The sequence below is a fragment of the Nyctibius grandis genome, chromosome 11 (assembly GCF_013368605.1).
Source record: "Nyctibius grandis isolate bNycGra1 chromosome 11, bNycGra1.pri, whole genome shotgun sequence".
NCBI lineage: Eukaryota > Metazoa > Chordata > Aves > Nyctibiiformes > Nyctibiidae > Nyctibius > Nyctibius grandis.
Genome location: NC_090668.1, coordinates 17,180,877 through 17,193,686, shown reverse-complemented (window position 1 = coordinate 17,193,686; position 12,810 = coordinate 17,180,877). Strand labels below are relative to the sequence as shown.

General features: G+C 38.3%; 1 protein-coding gene across 2 annotated transcripts in view; it reads right to left on the bottom strand.

Moving 5' to 3' along the window:
* The window catches only part of ADAMTSL3 (ADAMTS like 3), a 186,486-nt gene that overhangs the window by 35,990 nt on the left and 137,686 nt on the right, over positions 1-12,810 (bottom strand). For both annotated transcript variants that reach the window (XM_068410394.1, XM_068410395.1), the window contains exon 16: positions 6,756-7,042. In XM_068410394.1, coding sequence (XP_068266495.1) covers positions 6,756-7,042 — 287 coding nt within the window. The remainder of the gene's footprint in view (positions 1-6,755; positions 7,043-12,810) is intronic.

The following is a 12,810-nucleotide window of genomic DNA, read 5'->3' as shown; positions in this document are numbered from 1 at the left end:
TCTGAAAAAATGTAACAAAAAAATGCAGAAAACTTGCAAAACTATAGTCAGAAGAATGGCTGGCTAAACATAGAACCTTTCTCATAGGGGCTAAGAGGTGCAATAGTTTTGCTGAAGGCAGCAAATCTGACGCAGCTTAGAGCTTTCCTCACTCGTGACCATTCTTGGCACCTTCTGATCTGCAGCTCTTGCTACCTGGATCTTATTACTGAAGCATGAAAGATTACTAATACTCAAATTTCTATGAGTCAAAATGAAACATAATATAAGTTTGCTTTAGAACAAGTCAGCTTAGCAAATACACATTTTGTGAACTACTTTTATTTTAAACCTATGTAATTATCCAATTTTATATATTGTATTTTTTAGTATGAAAGCCTTGCTCAATTTCAAATCTCGCTTGCATGCACATGAAAGACAAGATGGTTTGTGATGTCCTTGGGGTATCCTGTGCATCTGGGATGTTCTATATAAGCAACGCTAATGACTATAATCCTGTAAAACAAAAAAGCACTGAAATAATAAAACACCTATTTTGTTGCTTCCAGGTAAAAATGGCTTTTGAAGAGTCAAAGTTTAAAGAATTTAAATCCATTTCCTTCCTGTCTTTCACTTATCTCCAGTGATTTTGTAAGGATATGAACTTGCTTTCAGCAGCCAGTTATATTTCTTTTCTCACAACCAACTTCTAAGGTTTCAAAGGGAGTTGCATTTTTAACTAGAAACCTTCACTACCTACCTCATGGTATCACCTGTGACATTACCTCAAAACATGACCACTATTGTTACACAAAGGCTACTACAACTATTCCTGCTTCTGTGTCAGCTGTGCATGACGACTAGTTTCTTGGCACTGTTGATGATTAGCCATTCTGGTTTCAGTGGGCTTGACGAAATACCCTGAAAGTTTCATCTCCATGCCAGTGGTCTGTATTTCTCTCTTTCACAACACATTCATGAGCACTGTCATTCTTTTCATAAACCAAAGCTGTTTCTTCCATCTATAAACAGCTGTGATGTAGACCAGCGTATCAGCCAGCCCAGGCCACAATCCCTCTTTGCGACACTTGAACCAGTCCAACTATTTCAGGCACTTCAGCCAGAGTAGACCAGCAGTGATTTTCACAATAACATAGATTCCAATGTCTTTCAGAAGCTCTGGTACACCTCTAGATCCCCTCTGGGACTTGTTTTCAGTTCAGAAAGATCTTGTTATGTAAATGTTTGACTACATCTACAAAGTGATGAATTTTGATAGAACAGAAGACCTGACCTTAAATATGATTGACAACCTATTCAGTTCTCTTATATCAAAGTATTAATAATTACATTAACATAGAACATACGCATTCAGTAAAAAGCATTTTACTAGCAAGGCTGAAAATAAACCTTTAACAACAAATACCATTACTATAATGCAGGCCTGAACATGCCCAAAGATGACAAACCAATAAATAAACATTTTTTTTTTTTTAGAACTCTACTATTTTATTGCAGACTGACAACCAAGGGAGTCAAACGTTTTCTGTCCAATTGATCCCCATGTGTTTGTTTAACAGGAGTAGCTTCCCTGTCCCCTCATGTAAGAAAAGCACATCTGACTGTCTACAGGAGAGAGATAAAGGTTTAGAAATTGTGTTCTGGCAGAAACAGAATGACATTACCAGACAAGCAACCAAGCACATTTCAAGCATCTATATAATCTCTATTTTAGGTCAAAATCTACCCTATGCTACCAACCTTCAGTGTCGCTGACCTCACTGTGTTCCTGTGGGAAAACCACACTCAGAGGTGATGCTGCTCTGGAACAGGCTGCGATAAGTAATACCTTCTTAATATCTCACACAAAGGAGGGGGATGAAATGAGATTCCTTTCAGACCATCTAAGTCAGCAATAATCCCATGGGAACTTTTTATCTTGGTGTTATAAAAACTAAATTGGCCAGCCAAATGAACAAAAGGCATGTCATACCAGGTGATGGTTTTTTGACTGCAACTTGCCACCTGGAGTTCATTAAACCACTTCTGCCTTGCAGCATGACCTACCTAGCTTGAATTGTGTTACCAGAAGAAAATGTCAATATGTGGTGTATCTTTCATTTGACTTAACTACAGAGCACAAACTGCAGCAGTGATTCTTTCTCCACAGGGGCCTTATTGAAAGAAAAATGGCACCGTGTTTTGATGCCGTAAGTACAAACCAGATATTAAAGAGCTGTTAAAAACATACCATGTGCTCCCTTCCTGTTCCTTGGTTCTCAGTTCAAGAACTCTGTTCAATAAATAACTACGCTTAATTGATGAAGCATTTGCTTGGACTTAACTGTCAAAATGTCTTGCCAATTAATCAGATTTCTCACCCCAAACTATAATTTTCCATTAGTTGGGAACTTCAATCACTGATAAATTTCTTATTCTATGTCAATTGGAAAATGGAAAAATCTATTATTCAAACAAGCAAAGTTTTAGATGTATGACTTTCTTGGCTTATAATATAAACAAAGTAGATAATTTAACAAAAACATTATGTATGCAGCGGGGAGCATTAAGTATTTTTACAGTAATCTGATGCACTATTGTAGTAATTACCCTACTATTCAGTGAAATAGAATATTTTCTATTTTAACCCACCATTCAAACCACATACATTTACATTCTTTTACAAGCTTTTCTGTGCAGTGAAGTACACAGCACATGTTAAAAATTCAGAATGCTTGAAAAAAGCCCAGACTTTTTGTTTCTGCCTTTTTTAGAGTACAAAGAAAATGGGGGTGGAAAGTTGCTGTGCAAATGATAAGAGGATGAATCTATTCTCCATACCTGGAAGAGGAATGACAGTCATTTATTTCTATTGGATAGTCTCAGTTTGGTGACTGCTTAAAAATATGTACTATCAGCTGCAAATAACTCAGAAAAAATGCCAAGTCCTACATATGCTTGAGCCTCTCTCTAAATCTATTGAAACTGGCAATGTTATTTATATTCCTTCTGAGAAAACAGTTAGTGTCTGCAGTTAACGAAACTAGGGATAGGAGTCACCAGTTATCAAATTGCCTACAACACTATTGCAAACGCTCTCAATTTCATACGTGAGTCTCAGAACGGTCATTGTTTTTCTTAAGAGCCCTTAAATTTGGCTAGAAGCCATTAATTTTCTAAGAATCTCAGGTTTCTTATAAATAAAATGGTAAACTTTTAGCCATTATGGTCCAGACAAAAGCCTGAAAATACAACTTGACTGCACCCTAAAGCTTCCAAAGCCACAGACTATAGAGGAAACAACAGGAAGCACATATATATTTGTTGTTTAATCTCATTATTTTTAAGCCAATGTAATGACTTTAGGGGGCCCGAAACATAATTTTTGAACCATATGGAATATAAATAATAATAATTACATTAATCTATCAAAATCTGCCTCTTGCAGGTATTTTTAAGCAGGGACCCAGAAAATGTTCAGTTATTTTTTTTAAAATGGAAAATATCCCTTTAAAATATTGTAGAGTATTTAAATGATTGACAACACTAAAGAAATACGACAGATTACAAGAAAAACATTTCTTCTCCTCAGGCATACTCTTTATTCTGATAACAACTATTACTTCTCACTGACAATATTATGAAAATTAAACTTATATTTATGTTAGAGGTTCTTACATCAGGGCCAAAGTTCTTCAGACTGGGAAAAAAAAAAAAAAAACCAACCAAAAAAAAAAACCAACCAAAAAAACCAAAACCAACATTGTGGAAAAATGAGGGCAAATCCTGAGATCCCCGAGCACACAGTTGGCTTATTTTCAAGCTTGGGATTTCTTCAGGCACTGAAAACAAAATAGATCTTTAGCTTTCAGAATAGTTACAGAGTTTTCCTATGGATGTTAAAGGTGACTCTGCCTCACGCCAAACTGACCTGGACAACTTTTATTTGCACTCATGGAAAGAGTGGTGAAAGAACTATTAATTATGCTAACAGGCATAACACAATGTAGCAGTCCTCAAAAGCAGCAAGTTTTATGGCGCTCAATATGCTGCGTGACAAGCCACACAGGTTTGGTGCAGAAAGCACACAAAATGACCAAAGACTCGTGTCACTAATGCTCTAGAACCTGCTGAACGTGATGAACTGGAAAGTAAAGACGGTGTTTGATAATACCTTGCAGATCGCTTTATCTCTGTAATTCTAAGACCTCAAAAAACAATGCTTCCATCTGCATTTTTACGTCTGCTTTGGATCAAAGGAGAGGTTGAATTTAAAGTCTAGTCTATATAAGGGTTTTAAAAAAAGGTGCAAGTGACAAGCACTGAAACAGAGATTCAGTCCTTGCTCAAATAGTGGCTATAAAACTTCGAGCCTGCTTAGACCCTGCAGACTTTTCCCTCATTCAGAGAGAGTCAAGCACTAAGAAATGGGGGTAGGGAGTTCCGAGACTACAGAAATCCACAGGAGTTTATTTTAATAGCCACTGCTAGATACATACATACTAGAGAAAAAGTACCTAATATAATTTACATTACACTGGGATATTCGAAACTCAGACAACATTTATTTCTTGTAATGAAAGAGTTCATCTAATTGAAATGAGATTTGAACATAAAACTTAGCAGAAATGGATCAGCTCCTTTGAACTACACAATGGAAAAATAGTAGACAGTGAGATCATTAGTACGTTGCAATAAGCTGGAAACAGAAGAGATGTCTGGTTCCCTTAAAACTATTTATCGGCAGGTAATTTTTGGTCTGTTTGAAAGTCTTTGCCAAGGTAGCAAGAAGACCAGAACTGATAGAAGGAAAAAATCACTGCTACCCAACTAGCATAACAGTACAGGGACTTCTGAAGCTGTTAATTGATAAAATATCCTGACAACTTCCCACATCTCCCGGGAGCATCACATAAGAAAAATGTCTAGACATAGTACCAGTGATACCACAGAAGTCTCAAGAACACAACCAGGTATTTTCTTTCAAACTTCTTTAAAAGGATCATTTCTATTGCGTATCAAATGAATGGTTAGATGACTATGAAGACCTATTGGACAATTCCGGGTCAGGTAACTTCACAAATTCATGAAAGGGTCAGAAGTCAGCCACAAAATTCATACTTGGCCCCCTCAGGAAAAAAATTAAGCTGAACATGGGATTCTGCTCATCAGTCATTTTGAAGTTCCTTCCTGCCAGCAAATGAAACTACTGTCTTCAGTCCAGGCTCCTTAAATTACCATCAGCTTGCACTCCAAGCGCAAGTTTTTATGTGAATGTTTTTGCATGGACAAACTCTCATGTGAAGATGCAGGCAATGCAAACATGCACATGTGCAATAGCAGGCAACGCCTAGAGATTATTTCAGCCTAGATGTCTGCTGATGCACTCAAATTCAAAAACTTTGGAGTTTTAGAACAGGTCTGACAAAGATACTGGCTGTAAAGCAGTAGTAAAGTGGATTTAGGATGGTAATGGAATGATTGTACATTACAAAAATCAATTAAAATATGAAAAAGAGAGAAGGAAAAATTTAGTAGTAATGAAAGCCTTGTTTCTGCTTTAGAGTACAATTCCCTTATTTCTGAAAACACTTCCCTCATTAAAATGAGGAAACAGACACTCAGTCACAATAGCCATCGTCACCATCACACTTTTATATGTATATACTTGGACTATAGCCTCTTCTGCCTTGCCAGTGAAAATGCCCACTGAAGGTAGTGGAGGGAATGGGATGCATCAGCTTTTGTGATCACATGTGCCGCTATTCCTACGGATCAACCCCATCAGTAAACAGCAGCAGTAAATGATAAAGGAGGCACTTACCGGTCCTTACCATCCTGCTGACAGCATTCTAGAGCAGCCCTCCCAGCTTCTGTCTTCAAAGTTTGAATTGGTGAACAGTACAAAGGAGGCTGCTTTCTGTGAGCTCTAGACTGGCTCTCTGCTTCCAATTGTTTCTGTTCTCCCCTTTTCTACATTTTTTATTTCTTCTATGGGTACAACTGTCTTCAGTTCCCACTGATGTCATCAGTCCTGTCATATATAGGTGTGTTCACAATTCCAGTGCCTCCACTTAACACTTCATAACTCACTTGTGTTCAGTCCCAAAGTACAGTATGTAGTAGCAACACCAGCAACCTTGTCTAGTAACATGTACTTAGGACGACAGGGAGATTCGATTACATCCAAAAAGGAATGTGCCTAACTACTTGCAGACAGATGTATGGCACAGAGTTCCTACAGAGTGATATACTGTACCAAGACCTAAACAAACTCCCTTCTGATCTTTGTGCCAGTCAGCCTGAAAGCAAGTCTCCCTAATTACAACTGTGTATCCCTACTGTATTGCAAAAAATGGCAGCATTGAAAGATAAGGAATAATTAACATGGGAATTTTAACTCCAAAACTATACACTTTCAGTTCCTAGGAAAAAAAAGGTCATCTAAACATGCCCATCACTGATGCATTAAACATGCTGGTACTACCAACTGCCTGGCAGCCAAGACTCCTGCAGCAACACTAAAGCAAGTTGCTGTATCAACAACTTCTTGCACCTTACTTAAGCAAATAAAGTCAGTGTTTAAACGCAGGATATAAAGGAAACAAAGTAGTTTGAAATACTCCATGGTTTACCTAAAAGTAAGTTAAAACTTGAAGCTGCATGTTTTCCTACGGATCAATATAGCTAATTTAGGGTAACACTAACAGAAGACCCAACAATGTCAAACAATGCCAAATTCTTACAACGTGGGATAAATAAATTAATAAAGGTACCTCCAAGACATGTGGCTGAACAAGGAGTAAAACCAATGTATTCCCAGTCGTAAATCACACTGCCATCTTCAGGATGTGAAAATTCTGGTGTGTAGGGGACAGGATCACTGTCACAGGATGCCTGGTGACAGACTCGTTCTGTTGGTGGCTTCACATCTTCACATTCCTCCTCAGGCAGTTCAACCTCAGCCTGAGTAAACGCAAGAAGAATTCGGCACTTCACGTCTCGCACCTGTATGCCATTGCCACACGTGGCACTGCATGGAGACCAGGGCTCAGGAATAAACCTGCAAATAATCACAGCACAGTAGAAACACCGTCATTTTATTCCACGTAATTGTATCTGTGTATGCACAGTTAAAACACAGCTAAAACAAATATATGCTTATACACAAAGCTGACAATACATAATACTATTTGATACTTGAATAGAATGCATAACCAAGGGTCAAGTCTTTCACTTGTCCCCCATCCCAGACCATTTCTCAAAATTCACAAAAAAAAAAAAAATAAAATAAAAATATGTAGGAATAGAGGACAAAGAATCATGAGAAATGAGGAACGTTTTATCCTTTTTAGGGGAAAAAGGACATCACCTAAATCTTTCCTCAGACTCCTTCAGTGGAAAAAAAGGAGGAACTCCATGAAGACATATCTATACAATATAAAATAGCTCCCCAGGTACGCAAACTTAGGCATATGCCAAAAGTGTATTTGCGGTCTGTTTAAATCTGAGCAAGGCCATCACCTTATGTCATACTAATAATCAGCAACCAGGCAGAAGAAAAGCACTTTTCAAATCTGGCTATCTCCAATGCACACCACCCCAGGCTGCTGTTCAGATTTAATCTTGTAAGAAGCCTCTCACCTTCAATAAAGAGGTCTAACCGGCTCAGTCTATAATCCATCATTTTTATTAAAAAGCATTTATGCTCCTGATGAACTATAGTAAAATCTTATTTTACAGATCATGAATTTACTGAAAAAAAGGAGGTTTTAGTCTATAATACTCTCTCACTTCGAGGGTCACATTAATATCTGAGAGCAATTTTCAAAATGGCACTAGAGCCAAGGGGCTGAATCTCATTAATAAAGTGAGTGGCTCTGGGGTACAATTTATAAGAAATCAAATACAGAGTTTCGTAAGACATTTTTTCAAAAGGTTGCTGTTGCTCTTTATTATAATGTCCAAATGCAGCTGATGATCAAAGCACAAATGGGAGATACAGGAGGATATATTAAACCAATGCTAAAAACATATTTGGAAGGAAAAATCCAAATTAGGATTCAGAGATTTCCTCCTTATCTTTGATTAAGAATTATCTTTCTCTTTACTGCAGGAAAGCTGCCCTTACAAATATAAGAACAGTTGTGTAAGACAAAAATCAGTATTTACACTCTGCATACACAGTAAGCACGGAAAAATGTCAACACAGTGTTGTTGATTCTGTAGACAGTTTCTCATCTTGAGCCAATAACTTCTTGCCAATATACACAGAGGAAGAATCAAACAGAAGAAAGGAGAACAGATGAGTGAATAACCCGTAAGGATGCTCCTCTAAGTCAGTCCTTGGGGCAGTCACTCAAGCTGTGCTTGGGACAGACCCCAAAATACCTTTACAGCTCTACTATGAAGATAAATAAAGATGTGAAAGCCCATCACTTCAAAATTTCCTTGGACAGAGCCTCATAATTTTAGAGCTCACTGGTCATTGACAGACTTCAGCAAAGGGCGTAGTTTCCCCAGCACCTCCTGAAACCAAGGAAAACTGCAAGCACTCATCACTTCACAAGTCTGACTACCTTTGAAGGAGATGACCAGATTGATTTTTACTGGGAGAGTATTATCAACATGGTGGATGGCTGTGTCCTACAGTGATAAATTCTGAGTAAATGCCCCACCGGTGCAACCTAACAGCCTATTGAGTCCAATGGCACAGCTGGTAAGGGTCAATGTCCAGATGCTTTTGATAACAAATGCTAACTGAACATCTGCAGGAAAAGCTGCAAAGGAAAGCTTTCTCTTACCCCAGCAGATAAAAATCAGCTTAACCCTGAAACATTGGATCTCACAGTCTTTTCAAAGACAGCCATGCAAACTACCTAAGGTGGCCATGGCAAAATTTTCCTCATCCAACGAAACACTTAAGCATATGCCTAACTTTAAGCTTATTAGCAGTGCTTTGAAGTCAATAGGACTACCACGTGTTCAGAGTTAAACTTGTGCTTAAGTGCTTTATTGGATCAAGGCCACTGTGCATAGGCTTAACAAAATTATGACTTGCCTTCTGTGTAAAAAAAAGTGTAAGTCCATTTGTAGTTATGTACCTAACTGGAAAAATAAAATTGATGGACATTTATAGTTGAAAAGAGTTGGTTGGTGTTCTGACCACACCCAACAGTTTACAGTCTGAAAGCAAGTAACTTTTTTTGGTAAAAGCATGAGAGCAGCATACCAGCAATTAGCGTTAGTTTTGCGTACTGTTAGTTGAGTGCATTAAAACATTTCAAAAATAATGTATGATGCATTCTTTTGAAATCCTAAATAAATGAAAGGAAATTTTGAACCACAGCAATCCTTTCATTCAGCAACCAATTGATTTATAAAGAAACTCAGAAAATTTTAAGCATTTTTTCTTTGACTTATAGCAAATCTATATCATAATTGAGGTTTTCCTGTTGAATATTAGTGTCTGGTATTTTTCAGTGAAGTGCAAGATAAAAAAAAACACCCAAAATAGTTTTTAGTCTTCCTTGGTATTTGCTAAACTAGTCACATGACCATTTAGCTATTAAAATCCTAAATTATAGAACTTTTCAAAGGATTACCACGTTAAAGTCACACTTTAAGTACCTTCAACAGAAGCCAATGGAGACTGCTAATACAAAGTTAGAGCAGGGAACTGACCGGACAGTGAGAGAGCTCCAGAGGTTGGCATTGCATCTGAATTTTTCATTCAGGCAGATGATTTTTTAATTTTTATTTTTTATTTAACATATGCACAACCAAAGCCTGTGACAGATCATTAAATCAAACTCCATCAACCTCAGAGTGATGTATTTTCTACTCAGTGGCATTCACAGCACACACATGGCAATGCTTTGGACACAATACTTCCCTGGAGCAAATTCACTCTGCCTTTGATGGGCATACGCTCAGAGCCATGTCAGATCAGGATTAAGAAGCATCAAAGCACTTGTATTATGATGCCTTGCAGATCATCAGGAATTTATAATGGAATGAATAGGATGGTGGTAACTCTGAACATTTTCTGAGATCTTTAAGTTTGTTAGTTTTCTGAATAAAAAAAAGGAAAAGAGTGGAAAAATGCAAATCTGAGCAGGCACAACTTTTCATAATTGGCCTTTTTGTACAGTCATTCTTGCCAGTGCAATGTAGAAAACAAATGCTCCTATAATCATTTGCACAGGTATAAATGATGTACACACAACAGATGCAGTGGAGAGTATGTCCATGCTGCGGTATTATCAGTCTAATGCTAATGGAAATACGCACTCACTTGGCACACTCTGAAAGAGCCAGTGTAGGATGACCTGGAAAATGAAGCAGTGACCTAAACTACTAATGATAAAACTGGCACAGAACAGCTCATCCCAACCAAATCACATCTGAACTGAAAACTTAACTCAGCACAGCCTTCTCCAGCTCTCTAAAGACTTGGAAAACATGGTGTCTCTTAATATTTTTTTTTATTTTCCTCATGTCTGCAGTTCTTGCTTTCAGTTAAGACAGGAAATGCCTAAATCCTGAAAAAAAAGGCTGCTCTTGGGATATTTCCAGTCCAACCCTACTGTGCCAAGGGGCCTGGATAAAAGTTTGCAGAAGCATCTAAAATGTTGGCTGCTTCCTGGGGCAGAACTTCCATGATGCTGCCACCCTTTCCCCCCCTGAAGCACCAGCCTTGCCTGCTCTAAGCAGAGTTGCACTGCCAGGTTTTATCAACCTTGAGTGTAACATGTAGGACAAAGTCACCAGCCCATTTTCAGAAAAGCAGCTGTGAAAAATGTGTAATTCTCTATCACCAAAGGCAAGATGGGGACATTTCTGTGGCAATGACTCAAATATAATGAGCAGGAATCTTTATGAGCCGCTCTTCATTTCACATTCAGTGAGTGCAACTCCACAAACCTAGTGATTACTTTTTAGCTCAGGTTGCTGAAAAAATACATCAGCTTTTGAAAGCATTTCAGTTTTGTCCTAAGCCATGACAGGGAAAAGCAGATGAGGTGTCTATTTCTTTAACTTATGATTTAAAAAAGGATGCGAAAACCTTGCTGGAGCTTCTCTGCAAATCCCACTGTAACTAAGAAGGCTCGAGGGAAGAACGTTTAAAATAATGATTGGTATCAACTGTCATCACATTCCACAACTAAAAACTAAAAAGGTCAGACCTACATTTTTCTTGGCCTCACTTTAAGGGCACTCATTTTTTATTTTGCTAATAATAAAAAAAAAAGAAGCTTTTGAACGTTCCCCCTCTATGTAAATTCAGGACACCAGCCATGGTAGACCACAGCGGCAGAAGTATTTATCTTCCACAAGCTACTTTTGGCATATCCATCATTTGTGGGTTCTAAAACGCAGCTGCATTTATTCTCTTATTCATTATCAACTAAAATATCACACAAAAGTATAGAAAGACAGTTGTAATAAAAGGATGGACTAGAAGCTGAGACTTCATATTATGGTTTAAGTTTGGATGACAAGAGAATAACTAAAATTAAAAGTGATGGCATTTTACCAAGGAAATCATAAGCCTCCTACTAGGCAGAGGTGGGCTATGAGATATCACTGTGCTATGTGTAAATTACAGAAAACAAACGGATCCAAACCAGAGTGAAATCTTGTTATAATTTACTCTGGGAGAAGTAACAACCTATTGTTACAGTTTCTTTTTAAATCCTAAACCCTGACCCAAAAATCTCACGCCAGCTGGAGAAGATCGGAGCAGCTGGGGCATGAGATTTAAAGTATCTATTGAGAAATTGCTCTGGTCACAAACCACTGTCCACATGACCAAGAGGCAATCTGCAAAAAGGAATGAAGTCAGGGATCAGTTATTTCTCGTTTTCCTTAGCTGTCACATTCCTTAGAAGAATAATGTAAGAGCAGGTGGCAGCAGAAGACAGGTAAAAAGAAACTAAAGGGGAATCTGGCTCCAGCATTAGAGCTGGTTCCCAGGGGAGCCCAGAGGACCCAGACTAGGAAAGCACAGCACCTCAGCAACACCTCAGGAAAGAGAAGGATGGCAGAGGAGGGTCATCAGCAAGAAGTGGCTGGAGAAACCTTTCAGATTGAGGTGAAGATGCTTCTGGAAAATGTGAAAGAAAGATTCTCAGGACAGGATGAGGATCATGAATGAAAGATGAAGAAAATCTAGGTCTCCAGAGTCAGTGAAGAAGAAAAAAAATCCGGGAAACTGCAAAACTGCACAGCTGTGACAAGACATGCACTGAGAACACATGGCTGCATCACACTGTGAGGCTGCAGCGGAACACATCGGTCATGTCTAAGAAGGCATGAATAACTGCTTGCTTTGTGAGGACAAGGTACAAGGGAACCCATTACAAAGTTTCTGGCTCAGCTCTATTATATTCTAAATATACTCTGAACGAGCATGCTGTGTCTCTGCCAGTCCTCTCTGCTTGTTCTGTCAGACTGCTGCTGAAAGATCCTAAAAACCTAGAAAGTACATTAGCTCACAACTGCCACAGCATGATTTTGTAATGCTAGAGATCATTTTCTTTATAGCTTTATGCTGAATAATCTTTAGAAGTGGCCTCATATACCTTCATTCTGATATGCTGACATTCAACAGGCACATTTGATTGCATCACCCCCTTCAACAACCACACTTTATTTTTATACCCTGCCTGAATTCAGGGCCACCAATTTGGAGAGTGAAATAACCGCTCACAGTAGGTTGACACTTGACTTGAGAGACTAGAGCAGCGAAAAGTTAAAAGTACAGTCACCGTAACTATGCAAACACCTGTTTGGCAAGAGGTTTTTTCTGTGAGTCAGTGCAGGTGT